Source organism: Coturnix japonica, chromosome Z (assembly GCF_001577835.2).
Source record: "Coturnix japonica isolate 7356 chromosome Z, Coturnix japonica 2.1, whole genome shotgun sequence".
Classification (NCBI taxonomy): domain Eukaryota; kingdom Metazoa; phylum Chordata; class Aves; order Galliformes; family Phasianidae; genus Coturnix; species Coturnix japonica.
Genome location: NC_029547.1, coordinates 50,510,045 through 50,522,397, shown reverse-complemented (window position 1 = coordinate 50,522,397; position 12,353 = coordinate 50,510,045). Strand labels below are relative to the sequence as shown.

Below are 12,353 nucleotides of genomic sequence, written 5' to 3'. Positions count from 1 at the left end.
CAAGGGAAAAAAAGTAATTCATAATTATCCATAATCATATCATTATTATTAGTACTGAGTGTGGTATTTAATACACTTTTGGACTTGTTCCCACTCACAGTCTTTACTTGTTTTTGCTTGGCATTTGTAATTACATTACAAAGTAGCTCATATAGGCATCCACATGTGATTGGAATTCCCTCAGAGATAGGGAAGAATCCTTCTCCATCTTTACATGTGCAAAACTAATCTTGACTTCTAGGCTGGATATTCACTTATTATCAAGTTTCCTGAAGACTAAGGCCTGTGTATTTTTGGAGAAGCACTTTTAAAAGCTGTACATTCATGGATGGCTTTTGTACATGTTCTCAACCTCTTAGTCCCAAGTTCATCCTCAACTAATACATCTGTAATGGATTTACATGGCAGCAGAGACATACTTAAGCTTTGTTGTTAAAAAAATAAAAAAGCACAACTGATGTAACTATAAATGTCCCTGTTCATTCATTGCAGAGGAGTTAGACTAGTTGACCTTTAAAGGTCCCTTGCAATCTGAAAAATTCTATCATTTTTCAGAAAAATAATGTCAGTATGTTTTCCTTTTCACCTCCTTTCTGTGGCAGAAGTACAATGAAATTGGGACAGCATTACATACCGGCTGCTTCTGTAGAAAGCAAGCAATACAGCAGTTCTCTCCTTGCTGTGGTTTACTTTTGAATCATTGTACTACTCCACCAAGTGCTGAGCTTGCCCTTTTTTTGAAGCCAGGATCAATTTAAACAGCTCTACCACAAGTTTCAGGGAGTTCCTATTCAGTGCTGTGCTGTGTTCGTTCTGTTTCTGTAATGTTACACACTGAAGCTGATCGTAAGAACAAGACTGTGCCTCTCTCATAGTCTTAACTTCAATACTAAACATATGTCTCCTCTTTACATGGACTTTTTGCACGCGTGAAGTTAAACAGATCCTGAAAGGAGACTGAAATATGAGCCCCCTCTACAGACTTGATGCTACAACTTTAATTATCCTGTTAAGCTTGTGAGAGAAGCCTTTAAGATTTACAGGGTGTGTTATATGAAATCAAGCAGTTCTCCCAGCTGGAAAGGATTTTCAGTGGCTTCTTTTACTGCTAGAGTTTGAGAAATGCAGAAACTGTTGCTAAGCAATGATTATTCTTCTCTCAGTGCAAATGAATATCTGTTTCTTTCCCGCTCTAAATTTCCTTTCCTTCTTTGCTTCAGATTGAGCAGGTTAGCTTGGAAAGCCTGGACATGGATAGTCCTTTGAAGATGAGAGTCAACATTTCAAGGCTTGACAACAAGGAGCACATCCTAGAACTGATGCCAGCCATTGAGCCTCTTAACAACCACGTGCGCTACGTCATCTCACATGGCAACGATGACGGCATTTTTCGAATCCATCAGCAGGATGGACTCAGTTATTTGCACACAGCTAAGAAAAAGTCAGTGCCTGGAACATACACACTGGAAATCACTAGCATTCCTCTCTATAAGAAAAAGGAGCTAAAGAAACTGGAAGACAGCAATGAGGGCAACTACCTCCTTGGAGAGCTCGGGGAAGCTCTCAGAATGAGGCTGTGGCTAGAACTCTACTAGCCATCTTCCAGACTGAATCCAGTTCTTCAGTCACTTCTGTTCGCCTATTTACCCGCCTGAACGTATCTGCTTTTCAAAGGATTTGGAACAGTCACTGACTTTTGGGGGATGAAGGGAGAAGGGAAGACTTCTCTCTATTCTATGGAGACTGCGCAACCACCCTTGGAAGAGGGGCAACTTGTGGCAATCATGATTACTGTATCTTTTATATAACCTCAATTTAAAAGTATATTAAAAAGCTAAAGTTTGAGAGATCATCATATGGCACTAAATGGCACAAAAATGTGAGCTATTTTTTTCCTGTTAGCAGTCTGTAACACTTTGGGTATTTTGCTATAGTTCCTAATTAAAAAAAAATAATAAAAAATATAGATGTTTATTTATTTTTAATGCAGTAATATATGGAGAAAATAACAAATTATGTAAACAAAAAGGGAAACGTGCTTGTTTTTTCTTTAGATTTATAAATTTGAGCTATAACATTTTAGTGGTACTTTCTTTAAAAAAAAAAAAAAAAAAAAAAAGATTTGAAAGATGTTTCCTTTTGCATTTGTGCCAGTCATTCAAATAGTACATAAGCAATTAAGTTAAAATTTATTGGTGCTAAAGGAGTGCTTTGATACATCTTCCAGCCATTCTAAAGTGCTCTTTGCAAAACTCTGAGTGTTCAGAGGAAAAAAGTAAAAACAAAAAGGTCTTAAAGGACGTGAATTGCAATATTAGTCTCATCAGAGATCATATTTCACAGCAGGTCAATAGGACTGTATTTCTGAATCAGCCACATCAGATAAAGTACGAGGCACAACCACTGTAGCAAAATACCTTGACTGCTTTTAATACCATTAGAATGCAGAACCAAACTGTACTGTACTTCCTTCCAATAACCTCAAGGAACCACACATGCTAACACACCTCATTCTCACAAAAGGTGCTCTACATACTTGCATTACTGTAGGCAGCTGAAGAGAACGTCACTCCGAAAGGGACACATGATGTTTCATACTGTTTGGTGCTGGCTTGAGTTAATGGTGCATTTACTAAAAACTGAGAGAGCTGTATCAGGACTGCCATACGTGCAAACTATTTATGCAGTGCAGACAAGGAAAATGTGTATTTGAAACCCATTTGTTAGAAGTTTCATTAATACTGTAGTTATACACCGTACGCCTCATTTTATCATAGCTTATTTTGTAAGAACGATGTGTGTACAATGAGTTGACATTTAGTTTACTTTAGTAATTTTTTTGTTTAAAATGTTGTACCATTACGTGTTAAGTGTAATGTCTCTATGGTGCTTTATTTTTTTCCAGCTGGTGCTTGTAACCAGCTGTGTAATGGAATCTCATATGTGAAAAAGCCAAAGCACACGCTGGCTCCGGAATTGTTTCAGTCACATATCAGTGCTGACCAAAGATTACTATCAAGTTATACTCAGTGGTTTTTCTTTTCTTTTGTTCTTCATGGGGATTTTTGAAAAAGAAAAAAAAAAAAAGAAAAAAAAAAAAGAAAGAAAACTGTGCATTTTTATTAAAATGTTTGTAAGAAAAAAAAAAGAGTTTTGTTTGTAGGTTTGTATGACAACACTTTTCTTGCAATAAAGCTTATTTTCGGGTAATTTGTTTTTGTTTTTTTTAATGTTGATGTTCTTTACAGTAAGGAAGTGTCTAATTGTAAGCTTGGTGATTGGTTCTAATTGCTACTTCAGAGGTAGAAAAGAGAATTGTTGTGGTGCAAATGCTTTTTCACTTAGAAATAAAGTTACACAGCACTTAGGAATAAGGTTATACAGCATTTGCTGAATTAGTTCCTCTATCAGCACAGAAATTAAACACAGGAACTAAATCATTCTTGTCCGATTAGGACTCTCCTTATCATAAGGCAGGATCAAGGAGGCTGGCCCTACAAAGCTTATGCTAATCCATGTCATGGACCAGCATGACTTAACTTAAATCTGACAGTTCAGTTCTAATTAACTCCCGCTTCATTCAGGAGCATAAAACCCCCATCATCTCTGAGTGCCAAAAGAGATGTTATGACCATCAGTGCAAGTACTTCTGCTTGCTAGCGCTGCCCTCCTTGAACATCCTGAGTAGGTACACACTCAAATAGCAAAAATGAAGAAATTGTTGAGTTTTTTTAGTAAAGTATTCAAGGTTTCCACAAAGACATCACTACAGAAAGCAATGCTGCCACTTTTATTCCATTCTGGATTAAACTGGATCATTTTAAAGCAATTTCACACCAGAAAGAAAATTTATCATCAGGCATGATGGCATTATTCTTATAGTTATTGATCTAATTGCCTTTGGTATTACTTACAGGCCATAGATGTGTTTGGATTTGTCTGATGTATAGTGTATCATTTTAAACAACGCAGTATGACTTTCCCTGGGACAAGACTTGTTTGGTATTACCTTTAGATATTGTCATGCAAATTTCTGTCTGATTCAAAGCTCCTTCTGGGTAAAAATAAGAGAAGCCTACAAAAATAAAAAGCTCTTTAGAAGTCTGATAAATATGTCCAGCATAGCACTGACTTAGCAGCTCTCACAGCTAGTTTCCAAGAGGGCTGCTCTTTGTCCCAAATGGGAGCTTTCCAGGAAACACTGCAAGAAAAGCTGTCATACTGAACCCAGTAGAGCACTGTCCTCTGCTGCCAACTCTCAGAGAAGGAGGGAAAATAAAATAGTAGCAACGCTTGTACTAATGACTCCACCAGGGCTACAAATTCTGGAGGATGTTACTGGTTTGCAAGTTCTGTGAGCACAGCAGCTTTAAAGAGCCAAGCACAAATCAGCATTACATTCCTTTTTTCTAAACTAGAAATTTCCATCAGATACACTCGTGTTGATTAGTCAATGAACTGCAAAAAAAGCCGTTTACTACACCTTCTACCACTTTGAAATGCATGAGACATTTTAGTACCCGGAGAAAAGTTGTCTTCATCCTCCCCTCAGCTTCACATCCACTTGACTTAAAATCAACTCTGAGAAAAAAATCCAAAACAGAACCACTTCCCCCCCACCAGCCTTTCACAGCAGATGTCTGTATGCCCGCTGTACCCATTTCTCCAAAGTACTACACTGCTGGGGGTACTGCTGACTTATTAAGTATTCAGTAATTACTTCGGAGTGCTCCATCCCCTTTCGTCATAGCCAAACCTCAGTGCATCCAGCACAATGCCCCATCAATTCCAACAGACCACACTTGGTGATCCTTCTCGGGAAGAACAGACATGTAGCAGCTTTTCATAGGTCAAGTTTTCCAATTAGCATCCTAAAAGAGGTGTTTTTCTACAGGGCTTAGTTAGGCTGACTAGGAACCAACGGTTCAGCTGTGGTTTAATGGACACTGCCTGTAGACTGGCAGCTGAAGAACTGTCTTTGTTTTCAGCCCACAGAGCCCAGAACTGGCAATGTATGGCAAAACCAAACAGCAAAAACTCACTGCCTTAGGTGCATTTCCTCTTTCTTCCCTTGTGTTACACACACAGCCAAGCACCTGAATGAGCCAGTGCAGTGAAAAACATTCCACAGCCAACAGTTGGATTTACGTAACCTACTCTAATGGGATAAAGATTCATAATGGTTCATTCACACTTTTGAAAACAAGAAAGAAGGAAAACACAAGCAGTGAGAAGTTCAGTGTTTTATATCTGGCATCAAAGACCAGTCTCTATCACAACTGCTTACGCATTTGACACCAGGTAGCTGAAGAAGAAGGAGAACACACGTTCTTTGTTCCCAAAACCAAACAGAACAGTCTATCCACCCTGTATTTCAGCATGGAGTGACAGCAGAAATGTTTCACCTATGCATCTGAACATCACTTCAGGATGAGCTCTGTTTGGGTGCATCGAGTACGGGCTGTTTCTGCTCATGGCCAAAACCAGCCCTTGAGATACAAGGAACTCCATCAGGACCTGCTGGTCTGTGCCATCGCTCTGAAGCCCCCGGAAACACTGGTTACCCAAATGGATTTGGAGGTTCAAAATTCTGAGCTCCAAGACCAATGTGGGGGCTCTGCAGTGCTGCCATGCATGAAAATGTGCCTACGTTCTCTCACAGCATCTCCCAAACAGCAGTAACCAGAGCCAGCTCACATCCAGCCAACCTTACCACTGCTTATGACACATAATGAATAAGAAATACAGTCCTCTTCCTCAAGGGCCTGAATGCCAGTCACTCATGCAAATGGCAGTTGAATATGCTGAGCCGTTTAAACCTGGTTGATGGGAACAGCCCGTGACTACAGTGGCACCATTCCTACTGCAGTGATTAATTTTCTGCATTTCCCAAACAAAATATGACACGTGGTCTCGCTATTAATGTCACAGTACTCCAATCTGAGGAGTACTATGACATTAAAAAAAGTACTATGACATTAAAAAAAACTAAAACCAATTTGGAAGAGGTTGTGCTTCTCCCCTTTTCCACTTCCATGGGTGAGTTTCTTTGTCAAAAATGGGGAACAAAGGAAAATTAGTTGAATTACAAACAATGTGCTCACAGTGATCAATTTAACAACAAATCCATCTCAATAGTACAATTAATCCACATCTTTTAAACCAAGTTTCAGAAAAAGTATTTCCTAAATGCTGATGAGGACTCTATTTCTGGACCAACAAACACTTTTACAATGTATATCCCAAAATAATCTTGAATACTTACCTAATTCCAATGCATAGCCATCCATGAATTTAATAATGTCTGATATTACCAAAAGATTTAAAGGAGTTGAATTCAAGTAGATGTAAAACAAGTTTCATTTCCTATTCCAAGATTTTTAATAAAATGAAAATGAAATATAAAAAAGCCACACAGTTTTGAAAAGATGAGCCAAAAAACAAAACAAACAAACAAAAACAAAAAACAAAAAAGAAAAAAAGAAAAAAAAAAAAAGAAAGAAACACAACCCTACAATGTATTTAAGACTAAGTTCAGTCCTAAGATAGATATCTCAGCTTTAGAATCATAGAACCATGGAATCATAGAATTGTTAGAGTTGGATGGGGCCATTAAAGGTAATCTAGTCCAATTCTCCTGCCATGAATAGGGGCATCCACAATTAGATCAGGTTGCCCAAGACCTGATCCAGCCTCACTTTGAAAGTCTCCAGAGGTGGGGCATCCACCACATCTCTGGACAACCTATGCCAGTGCCTTACCACCCTCACTGTAGATCTTTTCCTCCTATCTAACCTAAATCTGCCTCTTTAAGCTTGAAACCATTTCTCCATGTTCTATCTGTACAGACTCTGCTAAAGTGTCCCCTTCTTTCCTTTAGCTTCCTTTTGATACTGAAAGGCCGCTACCTTGCAGCCTTCTCCATGCTGAACAGCCCCAGCTCTCTCAGCCTGTCCTCATAGGAGAGGCGTTCCACCCCTTGGAGCATTTCTGTGGCCCTCCTCTGGATGTGCTCCAGCAGATCCAATGTCTCTCCTGTACTGAGGACTCTAAATCTGGAAGCAGCACTACAGGTGAGGGCTCACCAGAGCACAGCAGAGGGTCAGGATCACCTCCCTTGATCTGCTGGTCATGCACCTTTTACTGCAGCCCAGAATACAGTTGGCTTTCTGGGCTGTGAGGGCACATTGTTGGCTAACATCCAGCTGCCATCTACACACTCCTGAGATACCACGGCTCCTGATACTCTGAGATACTCCCAGATCCTTTTCAGCAGGGCTGCACTCTATCCTTTCATCCCCCAACTTTTTGGTAGCAAGGGTTGCCTCAACCCAGGTGCAAGATCTTGCATTTGGCTTTGTTGAACCTCATGAGGTTCACTGGGTCCACTGCTCAACCCTATCTAGGTCCCTCTGGATGGCATCCTACCCTTCTGGAATGTCAGTCACACCTTACAGCTTGGTGTCATCAGCAAATTTCATCATTCATCACTGATCTCCATCCAGACACTGAGACATCGACCATCACTTTCCAGACTTAATCCTGCTTCTTCATCCATTGAACAGTCCACCCATCAAATCCATAACCTTTCAATTTGGAGAGAAGGATGTTGTGGATGTGATAATGTGTCAAAGGCCTTAGTGAAGTCCAGATAGATTACATCAGTGGCTCTTTCTTTGTCCACTGATGCAGTGACACCATCATAAAAGGCCATTAGTTTGGTCAAGCAGGATTTGCCCTTGGTGAAGCCATGCTGGCTCTTTCATATCATATCCCTGTCTTCCATATGGATATGCTCCAGAACAGAGATAAGACTGATAGGATGGTAGTTCTTGGGATCATCCATCTTAGCCTTCTTAAAAATGAGTGTGATGTTGCCCTCTTGGAGTTTCCTTTTCTGTCTGAGGTATCTGTAGAAGCCTTTCTTGTTTTCCTCGGCACTCTTTGCCAAGTTTAGTTCAAGCTGGGCCTTGGCTTCCCTGACCCCATCCCTACACAGCCTAGCAGCTTGCTTATAGTTTTCTATGGTACCTGCCCCTCTTTCCACCGCCTGTGCATTTTCTTCTTACTTCTCAGTTTCATGTCTCTCACTTCTCAAACAAGGAGACCAGCATCAACGGACAGCACAACCAAGAGTGCTGTGTCACTGGAAAATGGACTTTGTTGTTCAATATACCTCTGAAACCCATAGGAAAGCATCCAGTGGATTGTTCTGCACACAGTACACAGTATTTTAAGCCTTTGGTTTCAGTTTGCCTAACAGTGAAAACCTTCCAATGTACACCATAGTTACATTGACCAAAGCACAGAAGGATGGTCAGATAGAGCTGCTCTTGATTCAGAGCTGAGCTTCACAGGGGTGGCTCCTGATGTGGCACACCTATTAACTGCTGGACATGCTGTTAGCTGCATGGACCAAAATTCCTCTTTCTGCTTAACACGTGATGGAAGAAAACACAATTTCTAAGTATCCCACAGAATGATAAGATCCACTCAATCTCAATGCAGCATTTTTTTATTTTTTTACTTTTTTTTGCTGAACAGTAGCTGTCCTGGAATCCAGTGTTACGGCTGGCATGAAAGCAGAGGAGTGTTTGAAAGGAAATTTCAGCATTATAAATAATTTCCCAACTGGTGGGAACACAGCTGAAAATGTTATAAATGCACCCACTTCAAAATACCCGAGCGTGTGGAACACGGAGCCAACCACAGCTGAGCTGTTTCCTTGTGGATAGGAGGAGAAACACCCACCACTTCCTCGTCAGGAACAGCACTGCCCGTGCAGCACTGGGCAGAAGGTGATGGCATTGCTCACAGGCAGACCATTCAGGTATGTGGACCCAACATGCCGCAAGGCACTTCAGCTCTTCCCTTCCTGCCCTCTTCCTTTTCAATGGACCAAAGGGGCTCTCATGTCTTTGTGTTCATGCCTAACATCCTATCTGACCGCGTATGATCTTCAGTTCTTTCCAGAGAAAGGAAAACAAAACTTCTCTTCATCAGGACATACGTTCTTCAGGAAAGCACAGCTGGATGAAATATCCAAGGAAAATAAACCACAGTAACCAGCACTTGAATTGAGCACAACCAAAGCAAATAATTGAAAAGCTCTCTTTCCCGTGAAGTTACGTTAAAAACCTCCCAAAGCATTACTGCTTGTGAGACAAAAGCCAGTAAAGGACATGAAATGGACCTCAAATATGTACATAACTTGGTACGGTTAACACCAAAACAAATAATAAGAAGAAAAGGAGGAAAAAAACAAAACCCGCACCAAGGCCCCCAGACCAGTCCTTTGTAGAAAGCAGCAGTTATCCAAATAGTATTTCTGAAGTGTCAAGACAGAGGTCCACATAAATCTAGGTTGAGGAACAGGGGGTAGAGACTTCAAGTCCTCACCCAACTGTCTATGTAGCACTTCATCCACCACTTCATCCTGGTTGGGTGGCCAAAGCCAAAACACTGCTTTGTACCAGACTTGATGAAGAAAACCAACTCTGTTCCAGCTGAAACCAGGACAGATATCATTCACAAGTATTCAGTGTCTGTGCATTGGCTTTAATATTATTTCACTGCTATTGAAGTGGCAAACTGATCTAAAAGGTCTCACATATGTGCTTCTTCCTTATATACTTCTATGATATAGAGCACAATTCTCAAAACTTTGGGCTTGCCTGGGCCACCATGAACAAAGAGTTGTCTCAGGCCAAATACAAAATATGCAATATAGTTGATGTATATCACTAACGAAACTTACTTTATTTTCATATGTGCTGACATCCACTGTTTGTTCTCCATCAAAGTTCAGCAAGCAAATATCAGGGTGGGTGTCATTTTTTTTTTCCACATGGAGGAATTCAGTGACACACCTTTTCTTCATGCAGGCTTCCATGTCAGATGCCATTCTGTCAGACTACCCCTGTGCTGCCAGCTGTCACACAGCAATGACATGTAAGAAGACAATGATGGGAAGGTTCAACCTCTGCTGTACCACCAACGTCTGCCTCTGACAGATGTATCATAAAACAGGAGGCATTACTTTCAGAGCAGCCCTTGTACCACTGCTAATTGAAGGATACGCAAAGATTTTAATGAGAATAAACTTACGATTAACAAAACTCAACCATGCAATCAAATGCAATTCTATATGAGGTTGGCCAAAATCCCATGGGGGAGCCCACACTTTATTCTGTGGTTAGCCCTGATTTCATATGTTAATAACATGAACGGCTGTTGTTGGTCAGCTCCATAAAATGTCATTTCCTTTGAGGTGCAGGCTCTGCTTGGCAGGAACTGTGCTTTGACCTATGATTTCTAGGTTACTGATGCTTAAGTTACTGTTTCATGACAAGCAACTATGCTTTACTCTTGAGCTTTTATTTTTGCACTTAATGTCTGTTTGTTGTCAAGACTAATCTCAGTTCTATAATTTTCACCAAGAGCCTGTGGAAATCCTTCACTTATGACTCCCTTTCCCCATCTGCTTTACAAAGACAAAATTAATTGCCAACAGGCAGCCCAAGATTTAGCTATTAACTGCAAAGCATTTCAACAGACTGATATTCTCAAGCTTAATAAGCTAGAAAAAGCCAAATGCTGCAGAATTCTGCCTCCTTCACTACTTTAAATAGGGAATATTACTTTGGGGATGACAACACTGCCACCATGTGTTATTATAGCTTGAATTACTCATAAATTAGGCAGAGAAAACATTTCCTACTTCTTTCACTAAAATCAGGTTCGGTAGGATTATATGGAAACTGAAGGACTAGAGAAGAGGTACCCAGACCCTTAATCCCCCACAAGAACTGCATCCACACCCAGTCTTCCCTGTGCATATCCCCCCAGGGGATGGGACCATGCAGCCTTCCTCCTCTTGTAAGCGGATACAAATGCTATTGGACACCACTAGTACCGTGTTTTGAAAGGTTTCACAAAAAATACAGTAAAAATACACTTCCAAAACACAACACTATGCATTAGCAAACACCAGAGTACCTTTATGGACAGTCAAAATGCTGGTGTCAATACCTTTCCAGCAAAATACTGGTGTTACACTGGCAGGTTGCTTAATGCCTGCAAACAAGCACACCATTCCCTGAACTTTAAGGGCTCATACTACTAAGTTCATCCATCTCACACTAGATCTTGTGCATTAGGAAACATTTAGGCAATTTTCTCCTAAGAAGCCACTGAGCTCCTGACAGAACACTGCTCCTTGGAGGGAAGGAGCTCAGAGCATCTTATGTTTTAACAGAAATGTCATCCCTCCTTTTGCTTTGAGAAAGCATGTACTGCTGCATTGATATTAACTATTCTGGTTCAGAAGTTAACAGAGTCATCATTTCTACCACCTTGTTCCTCTCCCTTCCAAAGTCAGCCTTTAACCTGGCTTAAACCTGAAAATCTAATGCATGCTATGCTGTCAACAGGCAGAATAACAAGAGAAGTGATAATGCACTTCTAATCACCCCAAAATCCAGGTGTTTTCATCCAGAAATGAATCAAGACAGCAGTAGTGAGACAAAAGACCATCTGCTCACCATTCAGCATCTCCCTGGCACAGCTGACCAGAGAAGCTGTGGTGCCTCATCCCTACAGGCCTTCAATGCCAGGCTGGATGGGGCCCTGGGCAACTGAGCTGGTCAGGGCTGCCCTGCCCATGGCACTAGGCTGGGGCTGGGAGGCCTCTAAGGTCCCTTCTGACTTAAACCAATCTGTTATTACATATGATTATATCATGTGTTCCCGCCACTTGGCTGCAGAATCACCTTTGAGCCTGTTTTCCTTCTGTGAAGCTGTTTACCTGTGAGTACAACTAATAGTACTGTATGTTTATTTAATTAACAATTTTTTAGCACACAGATCAACATAGGAAAGCCATTACACACCTTATTCTTGTACCTCTTTACTGGCATATAAGGCAGGTTAGAGGCAACGACAGTTTAGGTTAAACAAGAGTTTCCTTTCTCCAAGTCTCATTCCTGTGGCCTACATTTAAATACACATGAAAATATATTTACTGAATTAAAGACATAGATTAGTGGTTTGTAATTACTAGATGTTAACTTTCAAAACTGTAGTCATCCAGCTATACTATGAGACACCAAAACTGAGAAGGTTAAAAAGTTCTTCAGTTACTCTGTGTACTTGCTGTTCCTAACTGTGCTTTTAAAGTTAGATTTCCTCATACCCCAATGTGCTACCAGTGTGATAGAATTATGTCCTTCACACATTACCTAAGTAATAGAAACAGATTTTGAAATGGTTACATTCCAGCTAAAACTCAGCACTTACTGTGAACGCGATTTGCTACCCCCAGCAATAAAAATATGCTTTGTTAGACAACTCAG

General features: G+C 40.6%; 1 protein-coding gene across 2 annotated transcripts in view; it reads left to right on the top strand.

The window, feature by feature from the left end:
• The window catches only part of FBN2 (fibrillin 2), a 147,689-nt gene extending 144,479 nt beyond the window's left edge, over positions 1–3,210 (top strand). For both annotated transcript variants that reach the window (XM_015849661.2, XM_015849660.2), the window contains one exon: positions 1,221–3,210. In XM_015849661.2, coding sequence (XP_015705147.1) covers positions 1,221–1,595 — 375 coding nt within the window. In that variant the 3' untranslated portion in view covers positions 1,596–3,210. The remainder of the gene's footprint in view (positions 1–1,220) is intronic.
• The last annotated feature ends 9,143 nt before the right edge of the window (positions 3,211–12,353 follow it).